At 40.3% G+C, this 22,219-nt stretch overlaps 1 protein-coding gene across 2 annotated transcripts in view; it reads left to right on the forward strand.

The window, feature by feature from the left end:
• Positions 1 to 18,754, forward strand: part of LOC124292293 (polypeptide N-acetylgalactosaminyltransferase 1-like) — a 31,731-nt gene extending 12,977 nt beyond the window's left edge. For both annotated transcript variants that reach the window (XM_046729358.1, XM_046729357.1), the window contains 5 exons: positions 8,913 to 9,098; positions 10,932 to 11,060; positions 11,452 to 11,556; positions 15,842 to 15,967; positions 18,183 to 18,754. In XM_046729358.1, coding sequence (XP_046585314.1) covers positions 8,913 to 9,098; positions 10,932 to 11,060; positions 11,452 to 11,556; positions 15,842 to 15,967; positions 18,183 to 18,320 — 684 coding nt within the window. In that variant the 3' untranslated portion in view covers positions 18,321 to 18,754. The remainder of the gene's footprint in view (positions 1 to 8,912; positions 9,099 to 10,931; positions 11,061 to 11,451; positions 11,557 to 15,841; positions 15,968 to 18,182) is intronic.
• Positions 18,755 to 22,219: the final 3,465 nt, after the last annotated feature.

Consider the following 22,219-nt stretch of genomic DNA (forward strand, 5'->3'; position numbering starts at 1 on the left):
TAACCAAGTGGTTAAAGCGTTTCTCAAAACCCGGTTATCTTTAACCCGTCGTTATCTTGGCGTTAAAGTTATCACACCTACGGACCGCCGCTAAATAGTTAACCGGGTTGTTTAACATCGGCAAGATGGCGTTGATCATTCAACCGAATGCTGCGTTCATGGTGCCGTTAAAGAACCAAGGACAAGAGAAAGTTTATAGAGCTTACGATTTAAACATTCTAGGCTATTCGGACAGAGAACTGCGTCTGCGTTACAGGTTTGGAAGGAGGTCTATCGAGTATTTGGTGGATACTTTAAGAGACGATCTTAAAAGACCAACAAATCGCGGACACTTACACTTGAGCAACAAGTTTTAATTGCCTTCCGATTTTATGCGAGTGGGAGTTTTCTCCAAGTGGTTGAGGATACGTTAGTAAACGGCAGTGTTAAACATGGACTGTGCAACGCTCTTTTAACGTTCGGTTAGCTAACGGCGGGTTAAGGATTTAACAGTCGGTTAAGAGTTATCCGAGTGTTAAGATAACCGAGTTTTGAACAACCGGGCCCTGCAGTACACAACCTTGTGCACTTAAAAGAACCCACGAATCCGTTGGTATATGACCAGATGGTGGCCACAGACTGTATGTCCCAGTCCACCCAGCTGTGAATGGGTACCTCGTTAGGATGATAAGGCCACACTAACTCGGAGCGCCTAGTGGCTGCAAGAGTTGTATACTCCCCAGGGAGTTGAGATTGATAATACGACGTGCCATTGAGATTGACATCCAATGATCGAGGGAAAAAATACCAGCGCCTTGAACACGCACTAGTTGCCTGGATATGTGCGCTATATAAATAGAAAATTAGAATTACAGTATAAGACAACCCAAGAAAAGATACTTCTTCAAATTGCCGATTCCCTAAAGGCAAAAACAAAGGTTTGGACTGAAAAAAGAGAAAATGGGAAAAGAAAACTAAATCCATCAAACAAAATAAACTTTTCAGAAATAATGAAAAACACTTCGACAGGCAACTTAAAACAAATGGTGATGGTGAGCATGATGAACGGCCTCCCATGGATGCCAATGAAAGGTTCTGGAAACAGTTCTGGTCTGTACCCGGCGACTGTAACCTTGAGGCACCATGGGTCCGCGATTATGACCATGCAATGCATGAGAAAGTAACTAGGTCGTTTGTCTGTTACATCTCACCAGATTGCCTAAAATGTGTCATCAAAAAGTCCAAATCTAATACAGCTCCAGGGCCTGATGGCATTCGAAACCGGTACTGGAAACTATTCCCCTGTGTCCAAACACCATTACTTCACTGTTTCAATTCTCTCGTGGACACAGGTGATGTTCCTCAATGGTTCTGCAAAGGTCGCACAATACTCCTTCCCCCCAAAAAAGACTTGACTGATCCCAAAAACTTCCGCCCTATCACATGTTTGAATACACAATACAAATTATTCACATGGTGTTTGACAAACCTCGTGTCATCATACTGCTCTGCTAGTGATATAATTTACAGAGAGCAGAATGGAGCGTGAAAGGGATGTTGGGGTTGCAAGGATCAACTTCTTGTACAAATAATGATTTTGGAAGAGGCTAAAACATATCTCCGCAACCTCTCCATGTGCTGGATTGACTACAAGAAAGCATACGACTCTGTCCCTCATGAATGGATTCTGAAGTCTCTTCGTTGTATTGACCTCCCTGGGCGACTACTTGATTTACTCAAGTCTTTATTGAGTTGCTGGTCGACTCAACTTGAGATGTACTCGAAAGGGCAGGTGCAGACTTCGGAATCGATTCCAATCAGAAGGGGAATTTTCCAGGGGGACTCCTTCAGTCCTTTGCTTTTTTGTTTGTCTCTAAATCCTTTGAGCTTTCTGCTCAACAGAAAGGAGAGGCTACCATCCCAGACCTCCTCAGCACAGATCCCCAACACCGCTTACTCATCTCCTTTACATGGATGACATCGAGCTCCTTGCCAGAGGGGCGGTGGGGTAGCCTAGTGGTTAAAGCGTTGGCTCGTCACGCCGAAGACCCGGGTTCGAATCCTCACATGGGTACAATGTGTGAAGCCCATTTCTGGTGTCCTCCGCCGTGATATTGCTGGAATATTGCTAAAAGCAGCGTAAAACCAACTCAGTCAGTCAGTCCTTGCCAGAGGAGATACCATTTTGAAAGAACAGGTTCTTCTTGACGAGTCTTTTTCTAATGATATTGGCATGACATTGTGACTCGACAAAGGTAATACTCTTCATTTGAAACGTGGCAAGGTAGTTAATGGTGGATCGGTGAAGTTACAGGGGGGAGGAGTTATTGAGCATCTTGTGGAAGATCAGGCCTGCACCTATCTTGGAATGCAAGTTCGAGACAAGCTCCAGAGTGCCCAAATTCAAGACAAACCTCGCCGAGTACAAATCTCGCTTAAAGAAAATCTGGAGCTCAGAACTAAATGCTCGAAACAAGGTCAAAGCCACCAATACTTTTGCTGTGCCAGTCCTTTCCTATTCGTTTGGAGTGGTTGATTGGACATAACAAGACATCCAGAGTCTTGACCGCCTGACCAGAAGGATCATGTCTGATAACAGAGCCCGCCACCCTCGTTCCTCTCTTAACCGTTTATATATGCCTATCAATTATGGAGGTCGGGATTTGATTAATGTGGAGGCCCTTCATGATAGAATTTTATTGTGTACTTTTGCACAAATTTATTTATCGGATGATCCTCTGGTGATGCATGTGAAGACGCATGATGAAAGCAAGGAATTCCACAGCTATTTTAAGCGTGCCAAGGTTGTTGGACAGAATCTGACATTTGAGGTTGACTTTGCTGATGGCGATATACTGCTGGACGGTACAGCGATGGGAGTAAACCAGGTGAAGTCCTTCACCAACTCTGCCCAGAGTCAGTCTTTCGTGGAGAAGCTTTCTGAGAAGCCATTGCATCGTCTGTACATGCAGTGTGAGGAACAGAATAGCAATCCCACCGACTCCTTAGCCTGGATGAAGTCGGCTGGTCTTAAACGTGAAACTGAGGGCTTCCTTTTTGCTGCTCAGGACCAGTCACTTCCCACTCGCAATCGCCTAAATGTGATTCTTAAAAAGAATATCAATATGAAATGTCGACTATGCAATGAATTCACAGAGACTGTCCAACACCTTGTCAGTGGATGCCCTTCCTTGGCACAAGCATCATATCTTAAACGACATCATGGCATGGCTCGTTGCTTTTACTACCGTCTGCGACATGCCTGTAGCTTTGACTCCGAGGTCCATCCATGGTACGACCCTGAACATGTCCAGGACGTCATGGAAAATGCTTTCAAACTTCTCTGGGATAGGCCTATATACAGCCTCAGAAGAATTCCAGCCAACAAACCTGATCCTGTCCGTTTTGATAAAGCCAATGAATTTATATATATCATTGAATTTTCGGTCCTTTTAGACACCAATGTGATTTGCAAGATTCAGGAAAAGCATACTAAGTATGCGGACCTCGCCTTTGAAATGTCTCGCTTGCATCCCAAGCACACTGTCGTCAAGCTCCCCATTGTTCTCGGTGCCCTTGGTTTGGTACCTCCTGATCTCTTGGCGCAGATCAGGAGGGTGCCCGGGTTCTCCACCGGGAGCACAGCCCTTCTGACACTCTGGGTAATGCAGAAGGCTGCAGTGTTGGGGAGACTTCATATTCTCTGGAAAAATCTTGTTTGGTTCGACTAGGCAGCGTTTCCTGGGAGAAGTCTCATTCGCTGTCTGGGCTGCGTGTAGAAAGGAAAGTCGTTTTATCGAAACCATGTGAGATTTCTTGTTTAGCCACGAAATTTCGTTGATGGACAAAATTCCTGCTAATCTAGATGAGGGTTACACATTACAGAATGTTCTGGACAGAGAACCCAAACATGATCAACTAATGTCGGATATGGCATGAAAGGCAACAACACCTGAATCAAGGAAGGCTCTCACGAGATATAGATGTAGTCGCACTGAAAACAGTCGGTACCCCACCTCGAAACTGAGAATTGCGTGTAAAACGTCCTGTGGAAACATCTGTCACGGCTAGGGCGACTGATTAACACTTAAACACAGTACCAAATGACGTACTCCAGGTGATATAGACCCCCAGCAGAAATGGTTAGGTCATGCCCCGAGGAGGAGTCTATATATCTCCTTACATTGAATTGTTAAGGCATTGATCTGTGCCTGCTACTCCGGATCAAGATGTTCGCTAGTCATAACCGAGTCGTGGACGCAAATTCAAACCACATGTGGACTTGGGGAGGTTTCTAAAGTTGAACCTTGGATTCAGGGTGTATACCATATGCACTGGCAATGTGTGGGTGTGAGCATGGTCGAAAATTAGTGATATGACACTACACCTATTAATGCACATTTGACGGAACACTGTAAGGCTGATGCAATATCTTTATTAGTTGGCCCTTTAAAATTGAAATGCTTGAACATTTCAAAACATTCATAGAAACAAATGTCTCATGACATTCTTAAAACTACATTCTGCCAGCAAGGTTGCATGCAACACAACTATCTCCAAAACTACACTTTCAGTACATGCACTCAATCACCAGTTTGTAAACTGAGATATAGTTCTTGACAGAATTTCAGTTAACCCCCACTAACTTATATCTTTGCCGAAAAGGACCTTACCCAATCCAAATACCATAGTACTGTTTCGATAGCTCAATACGTAGTCTTGTGTGCGGACAGACAAATTAGTACCAAGGGTCACGACTTAACGCGTGTCTTTCACGCCATACGTATGCTTCCATACACGTAGCAAATTCAGATGTACACTCTGTGTGAAGCGTTATACACAAGAGAAGTCACTGTAACTTACGTTGCTCCAAATGTAGCAAAAGTAAAAAATAAAACTTTGTTTGACTAGTACTAATTGTGAAGTTACTTTCACATGGTAATTCGACTTTTCAGCGCACGCAGGTAGCTTTATCATGTTTGGCAGTAGCCCTGTCATTGCGATGTATTGAAATGATTGGGCCTTTTGTTGATAAATGTAGTATAGGGGCAAATATGGGAAAGGCCTTATTCAGCATAGGTCAACAGAGAGTTTACAAGCACGTATCCTCCTCAATTGTATCTCCAAAATTGTAAATCGTCTTAGCTACGTCCCACTTAGATACTGATCTTCAATATTTAATCTAATATTTTGATAATAATAACAATTATCATTGTAGTTTCTCCATGTTTCAGACTCCATCACAGACTGACAAGGGATACCATTTTTATTTATAAACACTGAAAGTAATACAAACTTGAACTTTGAATATTTGCATTTCTATCAGTGTATCAGCCCTGGGATACCGTTTGTATCTGCTTGCTTTATCCTGCCGTGAAACCTACCCATTATACGATATGGGATATAGAACTGGTGGCTTCTTGACGATGTTTGTGTTGCATGTTCTCCAACCTAGTTTGTGACTTTAGCATTCTCGTTAAATCTGCCTCAATCACGACCCCCTTGAGAGTGGTGGCCCTGTTGTAATATACTTCTTGACACTCGACACTCACATCAAGGGTTTCTTCTCATATATGGTTCTTGGGTATAGGACATCATCAGGTCACTTGTTATGTTCAATGTTATGTCACTGAATTTCTTCTGATATTTGTCTGCAGAGATAATCGAAAACGCCAATCCAGTATCAAGTTCCGTTTCAGGTTTCTCACTTTTAACCTGACGGTAAACCCAGATACTGTTTTAAAAAACCCCACTTCCCTTATGCTGGAAGATGGGTGGAAGTTCATGGGTCCTGAACGAACTGTAAGTGTATGTCATCAAGGTCATGTCTTCCTTGCTTCCCACAGTCACTATGTTGTCCTGCTTCACATTAGACTTCAAATCTTGTAAAGTGTCGTTGCTGTCTACAAACTATTTGAGTACATGTCCATGGAAAACACCAGTTCTAATTGTCAAGTGCGAGTCCTTCCACAGAAAGAAACCCGAACACAAAGATCACGCGGCCAGCCTATCCACAAATCACAACATGCAGATAATACCGTAAGAGTGGCTGTGTATTTCCTGCTTTGTCTGCACTCTAGCTAACTGGATTAACTACTTATTCAAGTTAACCAAATCCACACCTAACAATATCCAACAGAAAAGGGGTTGGCGATATATTTTTTGATAATAATCATATGAGAATCAAAACCACACACAAATAATTAACATTATGTTTTGCAGGTCAAAAATGTTAGCTGTTTACTTGTGTACTTAACATGCAACAATATGCAAACAATTATTATGAAATAATTTGCGTTTGTTTTGTGGCCAGCTGGGAGATACGATTTCACATCAGAATGTTTAGTGTGCTCCGTAAACATGGGGTGCGCGCCCTTTTATATCAAGTGACATATTCTCGACATATATTGACATTGGTCAGGTCACATTTTTGCACACCTGTCTTGATCCGTGGTCATTACTTGGTCCAGGACCGCCTCCGTGGTGTAGTGGTTAGAGCGTCTGCCCGGAGTGCGGAAGGTCGCGGGTTCGATCCCCGACCGTGTCATACCAAAAGACGTTAAAATATGGTACTTGTTGGTCCCTGCCTGGCGCTCGGCATTAATGAGTACAACAAGGACTGGTCGGCTCGGAGTCAGTATAATGTGTCTGAGTGGGGTATTCATGCTTCACTGCGGCATGGTATCTCAGTGGGCTAGCACTATAACACCAGCTTCAGTCTGGGCTAGTACAAGCAGCCGCACATACACATACACACGCATGCACGTCGTCATATGAGCGAAATATTCTCAAGCACGACGTTAAACCCAATTCCACAACCACCACTTGGTCGAGCTCCTGGATCGTTACGGCCACAACATATTGCTCATCTGTCGAGTTTATTTCAAGAACGAAAGGGCGGGCGATATATATAATTTAAATCTTATTTATTTATCTCACTGGAAGTTACTAATAGGCAAAAATATCATTTTCTTTTACACTGTGTGATCATACTTTTAATCAGTAATGTTCTGAACAGTAGAATAGGTGAATGATTCATAGCGAATGAGTCATATAAAGTCGTGACTGAGCGTTGTTCTTATATTTAATAACGTCATTGATTGAGCATTGGTACTTCGGTTTAAACCAGTGAATGCTTGGATATTAATTTGTTTTTGTTCACAATGGTATACAAAATGGAACAGTCTCCATGTATTATAATAACATGTGAATGTTATCTCAAATATACAAATATAACGCAGCAAAATAATTATGTTTTTGTTCCATTTAACACAAATTGCAAGGACAGTCAATTGTCTTTATGTAGTCTTATTCGTAGATTTACATCACAGCATGGTAAAGAAAAATGTCAAGGAATTTTAAATGATATTTTTAAATATTCATACTGGAAACCGGGTCTGTTTAGGATCAAAATAGAATTCAGCTGTACAAATTGTATGATCGAGCGTGACACGAGGCCATGTGGACGGAGGGACGTCCATTAGCAGTGTATCGTTGTGGGACTGAGTAGCTGGAATCTCAAGACTAGCAACCTGAATATCACATTTTCAAGGCTTACCTCTCACAGGCACGCAGGCACACCATAACGTAACTAAAATACAACCATCATATATATCATCATCATCAACTAAGAACTTATATAACGCAAGAATCCAGTCAGTATAACTGCTCAAAAGCGCTTTGAGAGGATGCATGTCACATGTATCAGCAATGTCCACTCGGTCTAGTCTTATGTCTTTGAGAAAAGGTGAGTACTTGAGATTGGTTTTAAAAGTGGCCAAGTTATTTATAAGTCTCAGTTTTAATGGCAGATCATTCCTGAGTCGTGGAGCTGATCTGGTGAAGGATCGATCTCCATAGGTGGTGGTCCTTGCGTGTGGAACAAACAGCATGCCTTGTCCCATGGATCTAAGAGACCTCGCGGGCTTCTATTCCTGGAGGAGTTCCTGGAGATACACAGGGGCTAGGCCTGTCCTTGCTTTGAAGGTTAAAAGGAGCACTTTATAATTGATTCTGTCCGCCACCTTCAACCAATGAAGTTTCGTTAACACAACACAGCACTGAACAAGAGATGTTACGATCTTTAGATTTACAAATCGACGTATTTGAGCAATGTTTCGGATACTAAAATATGCATGTCTGCATACTTTGTTTACATGAGACTCTGCAAACATACATGAGTTAAATACAAATCCCAGATTTCGTGTTTCTTTGCTTGGTTCAATGATGCAGCCTCCAATTTCAAAGGTGGACAGAGCAAGTTTGCCTCTCGTTGGCTTTGAAGAGAGAATCAGCAGTTCCGTCTTCTCACTGTTGAGCTTGAGAAAGTTTAGGGTCATCCAATCATTGATGTCCTTGATACAGTTCATCAAACAACGATATGTATCCTCTACTGCTGTTCTGTTGGAGGGCTTGAAGGCCAGATACAGCTGGGTGTCACCAGCGTAGTGATTGAACGAGAGATTATTGGCGCGAGCAATGTCCCCGAGAGGTGATGTGTAGATAGTGAACAAGACTGGTCCCAGTACAGAACTCTGTGGAACTAACTTTCTCTGACATTTGCCCATTGACTCTCACAGCCTGAAATCGTCCTGACATCTCTCATTCAATCTGTTGGGAAGAATGGACTGGTCAATTGTGTCAAATAGAGCAACACCAACACTGCCGCACCATCTGAATCAATTGCCTGCAGCAATTCACTCTGCACACGCACAAGAGCCGTTTCCGTGCTATGATGACATCGGTATGCAGACTGCAACGTTTCTGCTTTCCCAGTTCTTATGATGTGATCATGAAGCCTTGACGCTACCACTCTCTCCATGACCTGAGCAGCAAAGGGCAAGTTGGAGACTGGTCTGTAATTTTTTAGGTTGTTTGAATCCAGCTGAGGTTTCTTGATCAGTGGTATAATATATATTACATGTCTGTTGCAGATCTGGATGTGTGGAGGATCAATCGAGCTGATACCTTGTTCTGTTGTTGGCCACATCTTTCGGTCAAGGAACCCAAACAGTGGTGGCGCCAACACCGGCAAGTGGACACGTAACACGCTGAGGACAGCGGCTGTGTGGCTGGACGAGTACAAGCACTTCTACTCCAGGGTGTCGGGAAGGAAACTGGCGAGTAACTTGCAGTACATGTAGTCCTATTAACAGAGCGTATTGGAGGTCGCAGTAATATTAGACTTTACAGTCAAGCCACGTTATTTAATTACTAACTACACGGTATTTTTGTATTGAGAGTAAAGCCAATAAAAGCTTGTAGTGGATTTCCCTTTCCACCTTCGGTAGTTCACCGGAAATCAATCCGTAAAAGAACTTGGTGTAAAACCAAGAAACAACAAAATAGTGTGTTATTATCAACAATTGTATTCTAAGATTAACTAAGTTCACAACTTAATCCAAATCTCTAAAAAGGTATTTTTAGTGGCAGTTCAAATTCAAAGGCAGAATAGTGAGTGAGTTTAGTTTTACGCCGCTTTTAGTACAATTCCAGCAATAATACACCGGGGGACACCAGAAATGGGCTTCACACACTGTACCCATGTGGGGAATTGAACCTGGGTCTTCAGCGTGACGAGCGAGCGCTTTAACCACAAGGCAGTATAATATAAAACAGTGATAAAGACAGAATTGTTTTTGATTAACTTTTTATTTCAGAAAGCCCTGTTGCAAATAGGAGCTCTTGCCCAGGGTAGCAGGAGCCCCATTGCACACACCAAAACACGAAGAAAAAACTTTCTGAGTATTTGTGGTCTTTTTTTACATGAGACAAGGACACCACACTCGCTCACACATTCACACTCTATACACATGGTGAGAGATAATAGGCAATGCTTTTCATCTACGATTATAGATATAAAAACTTGGCCGACAGCAGACAATATGAATTACAATATGTTACTGGGAACAAAACCATCATATATATGGCAGGAGATTAAACTTAAAATAAGCAGATAACGACAGTATTGGTAATACACACTTCACTGCAATAATGGTCAAGTTGCCGAAACAATCCTGAGGTTCACCCTATTGCTGGACTCCTTGGAACTTGCGATGTAATGTGAGATGAGAGGCCTTATATACCTTAGAAAAACACTCCAGACGATTCAGCAACTCGCTGGGTGAGAATATTCTTGACTGACCCATAGTGTTGTAGTATCCTGTAGTACAGAACTCTGTCTCAATATGGCACGAGTTGAAATATAGCGTACACCACTGCCCAATGGGCATAGTGCAGGACACTTGGAACACTGAAACACAACGAACAACACTGCCACGTTACAATGTGTGTGCGTGTGTGCGTGCGTCATATATATATATATAAGACGTGAGTTCAATCGTCAGTGTTTCCCCACCATAGCAGAAGACAAATGCGTGATGCCAGAAAATGCAAGTTAGATCTGAACATAAACATCAGTTTCTATATTATGTTTGTGTACAGAGAGCAATTAAACTGAACTGATTTTTGTTGTCATAAACCATGTATGCGATGCATCATTATATACTGGACAGTTGTAAATGAGAGGTACACCAAGTATTTCTAATATACTATTTTGGAATTACCTCATGCAAGGATATCTGAAGCATGATTACTGTTTTCAATATTTTTTTATTTATAAACTCACACCCCACGTGACGCAACTATAGGTTGTCATGCAGAATTACAGAGAAAGTTCTAAAGTTGGAAAAATCACGCAAAACGACAGTTTCTGGAAATTAAATAAACAGCTTACGGGAAGTCTTTATATATTTTATGTCCGTTTCAGATACCTGTGCCGGTTTTGAACATCACTGTAAATAAAAAAAGAAAAGAAAAAAAATACATGTACTCAAAACAAATATAGCTATGGAAATGGCAGCTTGATCCTAGGTGTGCAGGCTTACAATTATTCAGAAAGACAAAAAGCCGTTATCAAGGTACACATATCTAATCTATTTGCCGACTTTCAGGTAAACTACGGGGATGTTTCAGCGCGTCTACAGCTACGTCAACAACTCCAGTGTAGAAGTTTCCAGTGGTATTTAGAGAATGTCTACACAACAGCCTTCTTACCAAAAAGAGCAACGCTAAGTGGCCTTGTGCGTGAATTCAAATCTATATCCGATAATTGTCATGGGTCACTGTCTGTTTAGCACAAAACGATAACATAATAAACTGTTATTAAAGAAGCAGTTTGATTATCAGTTTGCAGATCTATGTGAAATAATACAAGCATCTACTCCGTTTTGTTTGAAGGCAAATACGAAGCATCGTATGTATTGTAAGTATTACTATCGCTGATGCAGCTGTTACTGCTACCACTTCCACTGAGGTGACCACTACTACTACAACCACAACATTCACTGCAGGTGTTGTAACCACGTCAATTACTGCCACTTGTACTAGTACCGTCATCACAACCCTAGTGCTGTATCAACCAGTACTGTTATCACTACTTCTCGAATAACATGAAATCCCCTTGTCTTTCAGATCCATAGTAACCATAACGCCTCTTTCTGCATCCATGGCGAATATGATCAGATGAACAGACTTGTCCTTATACGGAAATGTGAAAAGAAGTATTTTCATAACCAAGTGAGTCCAATCTACATATGTAGGAGTTAAACAGAATATATACGTTAGGCTACACCCTACAGACCTCCTCACGTACCCTTTCCGAAACATAACTCAACAACAATTCAATAATCCTTCGTGAAAGACAGTTTTGTTTATATTTCCGAAGGCAGCTATTTGGACGAAGGTATGAATGAATGAATGATTATTGTCGCGGCCAAAGCGAAAACAAAAGAACACAATTCGACGTGAGAGGGAAAGTTTGTCATACAGCTAGACAACAAATTTAAAAGCAAAAGAGCACATATATATTGTATCCAAGATACTCACTTTACAAAAGAAATGAAAATCAAAATTAAAGAAGAATGGGGATCAAAATACTGTTATTTCAGTTCTTTTAAAAGCAAAGCCAGAGGAACAGCAATACTTTTTAATGATAGCTTTGATTTTACCATTGAGGACTCTAGATATGATGTAAATGGAAACTATGTAGCACTAAAACTGAAAATTATGGATAAGACAATTACTTTAGTAACAATATACGGACCAAACACCGATACGCCGGAATTTTACCATGAAATCATCTCAATTATCGCTGAGTTACAATCCGACAGCTTCTCCATATGTGGTGATTGGAACTTTGTACAAGATATAAAAATGGATTATTTCAACTATAAAAACGTTAATAATGCAAAAGCTAGAGAAACCTGGTTAGAATTTATGAAAGAAAATGATGTAATAGACCCATGGAGAGAACAAAACCTAGATAGCAAGAGATACACATGGAGACAGAAAACCCCCGTCAAACAGGCAAGACTTGACTACTTTATCGTTTCCAAAAAACTCGAAAGTTTAATTCACGATACCGGCATTGACGCAGCATATAGGTCTGACCATTCAATAATTTGGATTAATCTAAAGATCAGTGAGATAGAAAGAGGCAAAAGCTACTGGAAATTCAACAATTCTTTACTCTATGATAAAACATATGTGGAAAAAACCAAAATACTGAAACATGAAGTCAAAGAACAATACAAATCTTACGTAGACGAAACAGGGAAATATGTCTTCAAAGTAAACGATCAGCTATTCTTTGAAACGCTTTTGTTAATGATCAGAGGACACACAATAAATTATTCATCCTGTAAAAAGAAAGAAAATTTAAATATGCGCCAAACGCTTGAAAAAAACATAGATCAGCTTGAAATAAAGATAGATTCATCACATGATACAGATTCCAAAACAAAGCTACAGGATGAATAAAAAGAAGCAAATAGAGAATTAGAGACTATTAATAAAAAAGAAACAGAAGGGATACTACTACGATCTAAAGCTAAATGGAAAGAAGGAGAAAAACCGACAAAATATTTTCGGTCTCTAGAAAATCGAAACTTTTTAAACAAAGCAATATATAAACTTGAAAACAATTAAAAGGAAACCCTAACCAAAAAAGAAGATCTTATAACTGAAACTAAATCGTTTTACCATAACCTATGCACGAAAAACCCATGCGAAAAAGCGAACCTAACAGAATTGCTTAAAAACATAGACGTCCCAAAGCTATCAAAAAATCAACAAGAAAATCTAGAAGGACAATTAAGATATGAAGAAGTAATAAACAGTCTTAAAAAAAATGAAAAATGAAAGAAGTCCTGGCTCATCGGGTTTCACTGTTGAATTCTTCAATTTTTTTGGGTGCAATATTCACGAGTATCTTATAAGATCATTAAATTTAGCTTACGAGAAAGGAGAATTGTCAAAAGCAAGGCATTATAACCTGTTTTCCCCAAAAAGGTAAATCCAAACATTTGCTTCTGAATTGGAGACCCATTTCATTGCTGAATGTAGCCTATAAAATCGGATCATCAACCATTGCAAACAGAATAAAAACAGTCCTACCCTCTATAATAAATGAGGATCAAAAAGGGTTTATATCAAAAAGATATATTGGTGAGTGTACTCGCCTAATATATGACATCATTGACTATACTGAATATATGAATATACCAGGAATTCTACTTCTTATTGACTTTGAAATGGCATTCGATTCTGTTGACTGGCATTTCATTCAAAATATTCTTCTATTCTTTAACTTTGGACCATCGATTACTAGATGGATAAATACCTTCTTTAATAACATTCAATCATGTGTTGTTGTAAATGGTTTCCTTTCAAATTATTTCAATATCTCAAGAGGATGCAGACAAGGAGATCCCATCTCCCCTTATATTTTTATACTGTGCGCAGAAATTTTGGCAACAATGATTAGAAATAATAATAAAATAAAAGGAATACAAATTGGAGATACAGAATACCTAATTTCCCAATACGCTGATGATACTTCGCTGATATTAGATGGCACTTAATAATGTGTACAGGCGACATTAGAAATTCTTAGTAAATTTGCCTCATTTTCAGGCTTAAAAATAAATGTAAACAAAACACAGGTATTATGGATAGGCTCAGAAAAAAACTCTAAATTTGTTTTGGCAGAAACTGGAATTTAGACTGGAAAGAGTGACTCGTTTACACTATTAGGAATTGTATTTACTCACAACGTCGCAGAAATGGTTAAACTCTCAAAATATCAATGAATCAAAGGCTAGCAAGAGATCTAACTCCCTCAGGAAGAAATACCTTGAAAAGTTTACTTTTACCGCAACTTAATCATTTATTTGTAACTCTACCCAACCAAAACGATCAAATGATTAAGGAAATTGAGCAGCTCTGCTTTAAATTTATATGGAAAAACAAACAAACAAAGTCAGTCGAGAAACTATCACAAAGAATTATGAATACGGAGGAATACGAGCCCCAGAGATAAAAAATCTTATTCAATCACAAAAAATATCATGGATTAAAAGACTCACCAACTCAGATTCAAAAGTAAGGAAATTGCTACAAACAGAGACACATTGGGACATCGACAGCTTTATATAAACATGCGAAACACAAGAAACAAATCATTTTTGGAAAGACACTTTGAAATCATGGGGTAAATTCGTAACCAGAAAAGCAGAAAAAGCAGAAAATGCATGGAATATTTTATCCAACCCTTATGGTTAAATGACAATATTAAAAATAGATGGAAAACCAATCAATTATAAACATTATTCAAGCAAAGGGATTACTTATATAAACGACATGTTTGACGCCCAAGGTAACTTTTTAACGGTGGAACAATTAAAAAAATCGTTTGGGTGCAAAACTAACTTCCTAGAGCGTCAAGGAATAGTAGAATCAATTAAATACTACTGCAAATCCATAAACATCCATATTGAAGAAAAAATCCAAGCCCCGATCTTGCCACATCTTTTACGAAATATAGTAGGAAACCCAAAAGGATGTAGAGATATGTATGACATACTCATAAATGGTAAATCAAGAAAACCTTTAACATATCGAAACAAGTGGCAAAAAGAACTTAATGAGTCTATTGACGATAATATATGGGAAACGATAGAAAAAACAACCTTTAAATCGTATAATAGTGTAAAACATTCTTGGTTTCAATACAGCATACTGCATAGGTTTCTGCCAACAAATGATTTGCTAACAAAAATGAAATATAAAGATTCCAACACATGCACATTTTGCAAATCCGATAATAACAGTAGTGAAATATAATATATACAAAATAAAACAAAGAGATAAAACACCAAATTTGAACTACATTATAGAAGACGTAAAGACAACATATTATGCTGAACGTTTTAATGCCTATTCAAATTGCAAATATGACAGCTTCACAAAATTTTGGTCACTATGTCACAACCTGTTCTGTTAACCTAGCGCTATATATAATGTACTCCTATTATATTTTCAAGTACCTATTCATTTTGCCTGTAAATCGACTTTGTATATATTTGCGAATCGTGATTATACCAACCCGTTATGTAATGAACTGTATGACCTGGATGTATGGAGAATCAAAAATATAAAAATATAAAAAAAAAACAAATTTGAATATTCAGACGCAAACAGGGGTATTTTCTGGTACGTTACTAGTACCCTTTTGACAGCTGAAGTAAAAGTACATGCTTTGTGACCGCCTGTCACCAAACGTCGTACTGAAAGTTGTCAGTTGAAGCCACCGCTGCCTCCCTTGATTGGGGCGTTTGAAATCTGTTATGTTGAGAAGCATACAAGCTTCGGTGTATCAAGCAGGGAAGTAGTAATTAAATTGTTTTTGCTTATAATGCTTTATGATAAACGGAATCGCTTTGCTAATTGATCCAGCAGTAAATGCCAATACCATACTGTGGTCGCCTGTGTCGTGACTTTCACACGTGAGCTTGCTTTGCAGGTGTTTTACGTCATGCCAAACGATGAGCTGAGATTGATAGCGAACTGCATGGACATAGGCAAAGGTCGACCGATTCTATATCCCTGTCACAGAATGAAAGGCAACCAAGATATTCGCTATACAAAGGTGAGTATACATGCATATATTCGGTCATTGTTACTGTGGCAAGGATCCCTGATCACAGTAGAGTAAGGTAATGATGTTACGGTCGAAACTCTGGTAGTGAAGATCTATTGATGAACAATATATTTGTGTCTGGGGCCAACGCGATTTAAGTTTATGAAAGGAATCCCCATTATGACGTGTACGGGACGTCACGTCACAGCGTCCTACAAACTACTCAGGTCGGGGAAAAGGTTGGCCACCGCTAATGACGGCGTTGATATACGTTCTTTACGATATACGTTCGTCACCTTGACGATTTAGCCAGCGTATGCCGACGTATGAAAAACTTGGCAAATACGCTGGCGGACGTCGAATATGTTATGGGCACGCTGAAGTACGCTGGTGTACGGCAAGGTCGGCGGAATAAATTGTGCATGCAAACGTGTCTCTCTCAGGCCATACATAAGTGTACAAGGCAAATTCCTGCCACATTCGGGCTTAGTGTCAGAACGTCGTGAATACACTACATATAATGGTAGGCTCGTAAGCTGGTACCAAAATACACAAGGTAGGTCATCGTCGACAAGATGCAGTAGGTCATGTTGTAGGACCAACATATGATTAGGGGGAACGTGGGCGCTGCACTAGGTCATGTTGTAGGACCAACATATGATTAGGGGGAACGTGGGCGCTGCAGTAGGTCATGTCGTAGGACCAACATATGATTAGGGGGAACGTGGGCGCTGCAGTAGGTCATGTTGAAGGACCAACGTATGATTAGGGGGAACGTGGGCGCTACAGTAGGTCATGTTGTAGGACCAACATATGATTAGGGGGAACGTGGGCGTTGCAGTAGGTCATGTTGTAGGACCAACATGATTAGGGGGAACGTGGGCGTTGCAGTAGGTCATGTTGTAGGACCAACATATGATTAGGGGGAACGTGGGCTTTGCAGTAGGTCATGTTGTAGGACCAACATGATTAGGGGGAACGTGGGCGCTGCAGTAGGTCATGTTGTAGGACCAACATATGATTAGGGGGAACGTGGGCGCTGCAGTAGGTCATGTTGTAGGACCAACATGATTAGGGGGAACGTGGGCGCTGCAGTAGGTCATGTTGTAGGAACAACATATGATTAGGGGGAACGTGGGCGCTGCAGGAGGTCATGTTGTAGGACCAACATGATTAGGGGGAACGTGGGCGCTGCAGTAGGTCATGTTGTAGGAACAACATATGATTAGGGGGAACGTGGGCGTTGCAGTAGGTCATGTTGTAGGACCAACATGATTAGGGGGAACGTGGACGTTGCAGTAGGTCATGTTGTAGGACCAACATATGATTAGGGGAACGTGGACGTTGCAGTAGGTCATGTTGTAGGACCAACATGATTAAAGGGAACGTGGGCGCTGCAGTAGGTCATGTTGTAGGACCAACATATGATTAGGGGGAACGTGGGCGGTGCAGTAGGTCATGTTGTAGGACCAACATATGATTAGGAGGAACGTGGGCGCTGCAGCAGGTCATTTTGTAGGACCAACATATGATTAGAGGGAATGTGGACGTTGCAGTAGGTCATGTTGTAGGACCAACATGATTAAAGGGAACGTGGGCGCTGCAGTAGGTCATGTTGTAGGACCAACATATGATTAGGGGGAACGTGGGCGCTGCAGTAGGTCATGTTGTAGGACCAACATGATTAAAGGGAACGTGGGCGCTGCAGTAGGTCATGTTGTAGGACCAACATATGATTAGGGGGAACGTGGGCTTTGCAGTAGGTCATGTTGTAGGACCAACATGATTAAAGGGAACGTGGGCGCTGCAGTAGGTCATGTCGTAGGACCAACATATCATTAAGGGAACGTGAACGTTGCAGTAGGTCATGTTGTAGGACCAACATATGATTAGGGGGAACGTGGGCGCTGCAGCAGGTCATTTTGTAGGACCAACATATGATTAGAGGGAACGTTGACGTTGCAGTAGGTCATGTTGTAGGACCAACATATGATTAAGGGAACGTGGACGTTGCAGTAGGTCATGTTGTAGGACCAACATATGATTAGGGGGAACGTGGGCTTTGCAGTAGGTCATGTTGTAGGACCAACGTATGATTAAGGGAACGTGGACGTTGCAGTAGGTCATGTTGTAGGACCAACATATGATTAGGGGGAACGTGGATGTCCGTACCACGATAGGCGGAAACAATTACAGATTTTATTCATATGTGTTTTCATTTCAGAACCGAACAATCTACCACCCGCCATCAAATACATGTCTCACGTGGTTACAACATTCAGACAAACTTGACCTCCGGGCTTGCGATGGTGGAACGAGACAGGAATGGTTTTGGGAAAAGGTTCCCTGGACCGACGTGTAGGTGGGACGGTATACGGGCACACAGAGTCACAACTACTGCAGCTATGGATCATTATATATAATTGAAAAAGGCCGACGTACTTAAAATCAAGTCGACAGTGTGGAAACATATCAACAAATTTAGAAAATCGAGTAAAATACATATAGAAGACTATCCATGCGTCCTGGACTAAAGAATCATCCATACATTGTGCCATACACAACATGCCATTAATCTGGAGTTACCTATCTAAATAAGGTAGAGGAAATGGCTTTCTTTCAAAACCTTTGATCCTTAGAAACATCATGTACTACAACTTGGAAAGATAACTTTCCACACATGTACTTTTTGAAATGCAGAGAAGAAGAATTCAGTCTCAACAGTTCATGTAAACAAGATGGTGTTATATCACGTCTCATTAAACAATACCATAATATACATGACCTAAACCTTAATGCCTATTTAAATGATTTTTTATACATACATTCACAATGTAATATATTCACGAAAGAAATAGAAATGAATTATGAAGGTTTGCATCCGCTGCATGTAATAGCATTAAATAGAACTAAACTGAAAACATATTACCTATCAGTAACCATTAGCTACCGCTGTGAAATCTTCCTCAAGCCCACACTATAAACATTAGTCCGTGCAATATTTAATAATGGTATGTCAGTTGGGATGGATTCATTAAAGTTTCTTGCAAGGTTCGAGGTTCATAAGGAGGTTCATTTAATACCATTTTACATGTTAATGATTATTTTCAAGAATTGTTCATTTATTCCCATATTCAATTTTTTTTACAAAGTCCATCCCTCCGTGAATGATTAAATGCGTTAACAACATCTACAACGGTGGTGTAGCCAAGTGGTTAAAGCGTAGGCTCATCACGCCGAAGACCCGGGTTCGATTCCCCACATGAGTACAAAGTGTGAAGCTCATTTCTGGTCGTGATATTGCTGAAATATTGCAAAATAGGCGTAAAACTCAGCTCACTCACTCTTAAGCATGCTTAAAGCTTCATTTCGTGTGATTTCATCAGTTTAATCATACTGTTAAATGTACAAATGTGGTCGTTTTCCTGAATCCAGTTTGTGCTTCTGGGTGAGTTTGAGATGATCCAAGAATCTTCTGTTTAGTACAGATATAGAGATTTTGCTCGAACACATTTTGAACGAGCCGCAAAAAGTCCTCGACAAAGAGTGGACCAATCTTCACCTCTTTGACAGCTGGTTATTGGGAGCATGAAGAAAAGGTGGCAGGCTGTGATCGCACCACGTGGATCACATACGGGCAACTGAGAGTTTAATTTTAAAGTGAATTTGTTTTCGTGATTTATTTGATTATTGGTTACATGTTGTTTCTTCTCACTGTGTGGCAAATCAAAACCAACATTAGGTCACAGGGGCGGATACAGCTTTTTGACAAAGGGGGGGTGCACACTATTGGGAAAAGGAGGGTTGCACACTTCATTTTCACCCGAGTTTCAATGGTCATTTAACAAACTTTCACCACAAAAGGGGGGGTGCGCACCCCTGCACCCCCCCTCTGGATCCGCCTATGGGTCATTAAACATAGCTTCACACAATATCGTCTTTGTGTTTTTCAACACATGCACCCATGTTTACGTATCATCTTTTCACAATGTTATCATTAGCCAACTTTGAGTAGTTTAATATATATATGTTATGACGCAAGACAAAATATGAAAAAAGGCCTTTGTTCTTTCATACTCGTTCGAATATGCTACCAACATTGTCGTTCAGTATATCGCTCTATTGCCGTCCGCACTGGAGAAAATGAGTAAAGGTTATATCTGTAACAGGAAATTCTTGAAAGTTTCAAAAATATCTGATTCACTAGAAATATAGATTTCCTGAAAATTCGTGATTTTCAAAATTTCCTGAATATTGATGGTGAAAATTATACATATTTCCAGGTGAATATGGAGAGAATGCATTGACAATCCTGACTTAATCTTGTCATAGTTAATCTGTTTATGGGTGCCTTTGATGATATTTCTGAACTTTTGAGTAGAAAACATCCAACGAGATTAGTGATCAAAACATTTTGGTAACACAGTCTTCGTCATTAATACTCTGCGAAAGAGATTAATAATCAAAACAGGCTTGAGTAAAGCATGTTTACTTAGATCTTGTCTAAGTTAATCTGTTTATGAGCGTCTTTGATGTATCTTTCCAACTTTTAGGTAGCAATGTGTTATCAAAACCAAAAGGGATTAGTTATCAAAACAGCATTGTTGGATTTGGAAGGCTTCGTTGTTGATAATGATGAATGTTGATGACTGCATGCTGTCAATGTTTAGACATTACCCTGCTCCCTTCAACAAATGTTACAAGTCCTAAATATGTCAGAAATGGTAACTGAATATAAACAAGGGGGAAAACAAAAATAGTAATGTTTAAAAACAAATATGTAAGCAGGAGCGACGGGTTTTCATTGACTACGGTTAATCTCACGGCGTTGGTGTCACGGTGGCAACTACTTATACCAGGAAACTAGTGGCAACTACTTATACCAGGAAACTAGTGGCAACTACTTATACCAGGAAACTAGTGGCAACTACTTATACCAGGAAACTAGTGGCAACTTCCTAAACCAGGAAACTAGTGGCAACTACTTATACCAGGAAACTAGTGGCAACTACTTATACCAGGAAACTAGTGGCAACTACTTATACCAGGAAACTAGTGGCAACTACTTATACCAGGAAACTGGTAGCAGCTACTTATACCAGGAAACTAGTGGCAACTTCCTAAACCAGGAAACTAGTGGCAACTACTTATACCAGGAAACTAGTGGCAACTACTTATACCAGGAAACTAGTGGCAACTACTTATACCAAGGAAACTAGTGGCAACTACTTATACCAGGAAACTAGTGGCAACTACTTATACCTGGAAACTAGTGGCAACTACTTATACCAGGAAACTAGTGGCAACTACTTATACCAGGAAACTAGTGGCAACTACTTATACCAGGAAACCAGTGGCAACTACTTATACCAGGAAACTAGTGGCAACTTCCTATACCAGGAAACTAGTGGCAACTAATTATACCAGGAAACTAGTGGCAACTACTTATACCAGGAAACTAGTGGCAACTACTTATACCTGGAAACTAGTGGCAACTACTTATACCAGGAAACTAGTGGCAACTACTTATACCAGGAAACTGGTAGCAGCTACTTATACCAGGAAACTAGTGGCAACTACTTATACCAGGAAACTAGTGGCAACTACTTATACCAGGAAACTAGTGGCAACTACTTATACCTGGAAACTAGTGACAACTTCTTATACCAGGAAACTAGTGGCAACTAATTATACCAGGAAACTAGTGGCAACTTCCTAAACCAGGAAACTAGTGGCAACTACTTATACCAGGAAACTATCGGCAACTTCTTATACCAGGAAACTAGTGGCAACTACTTATACCAAGGAAACTAGTGGCAACTACTTATACCAAGGAAACTAGTGGCAACTACTTATACCAGGAAACTAGTGGCAACTACTTATACCTGGAAACTAGTGGCAACTACTTATACCAGGAAACCAGTGGCAACTACTGATACCAGGAAACTAGTGGCAACTACTTATACCAGGAAACCAGTGGCAACTACTTATACCAGGAAACTAGTGGCAACTTCTTATACCAGGAAACTAGTGGCAACTAATTATACCAGGAAACTAGTGGCAACTACTTATACCAGGAAACCAGTGGAAAGACATGCAAAGTCCAGGGATGTGGTTTATTCAGTTTATTAAGACAACACATTACATAATCGATCAAGTGGAACAAAGGTGCCCAAAACAGACAGCTCAAAACAGAACAGAACAGAACAGAACAGAACAGAACAGAACAGAAGTGTTATTCTAAACAATCACATTTAGTGA

Source organism: Haliotis rubra, unplaced genomic scaffold, assembly GCF_003918875.1.
Source record: "Haliotis rubra isolate DU_JTF1 unplaced genomic scaffold, ASM391887v1 Scf511, whole genome shotgun sequence".
NCBI classification, from domain to species: Eukaryota; Metazoa; Mollusca; class Gastropoda; order Lepetellida; family Haliotidae; genus Haliotis; species Haliotis rubra.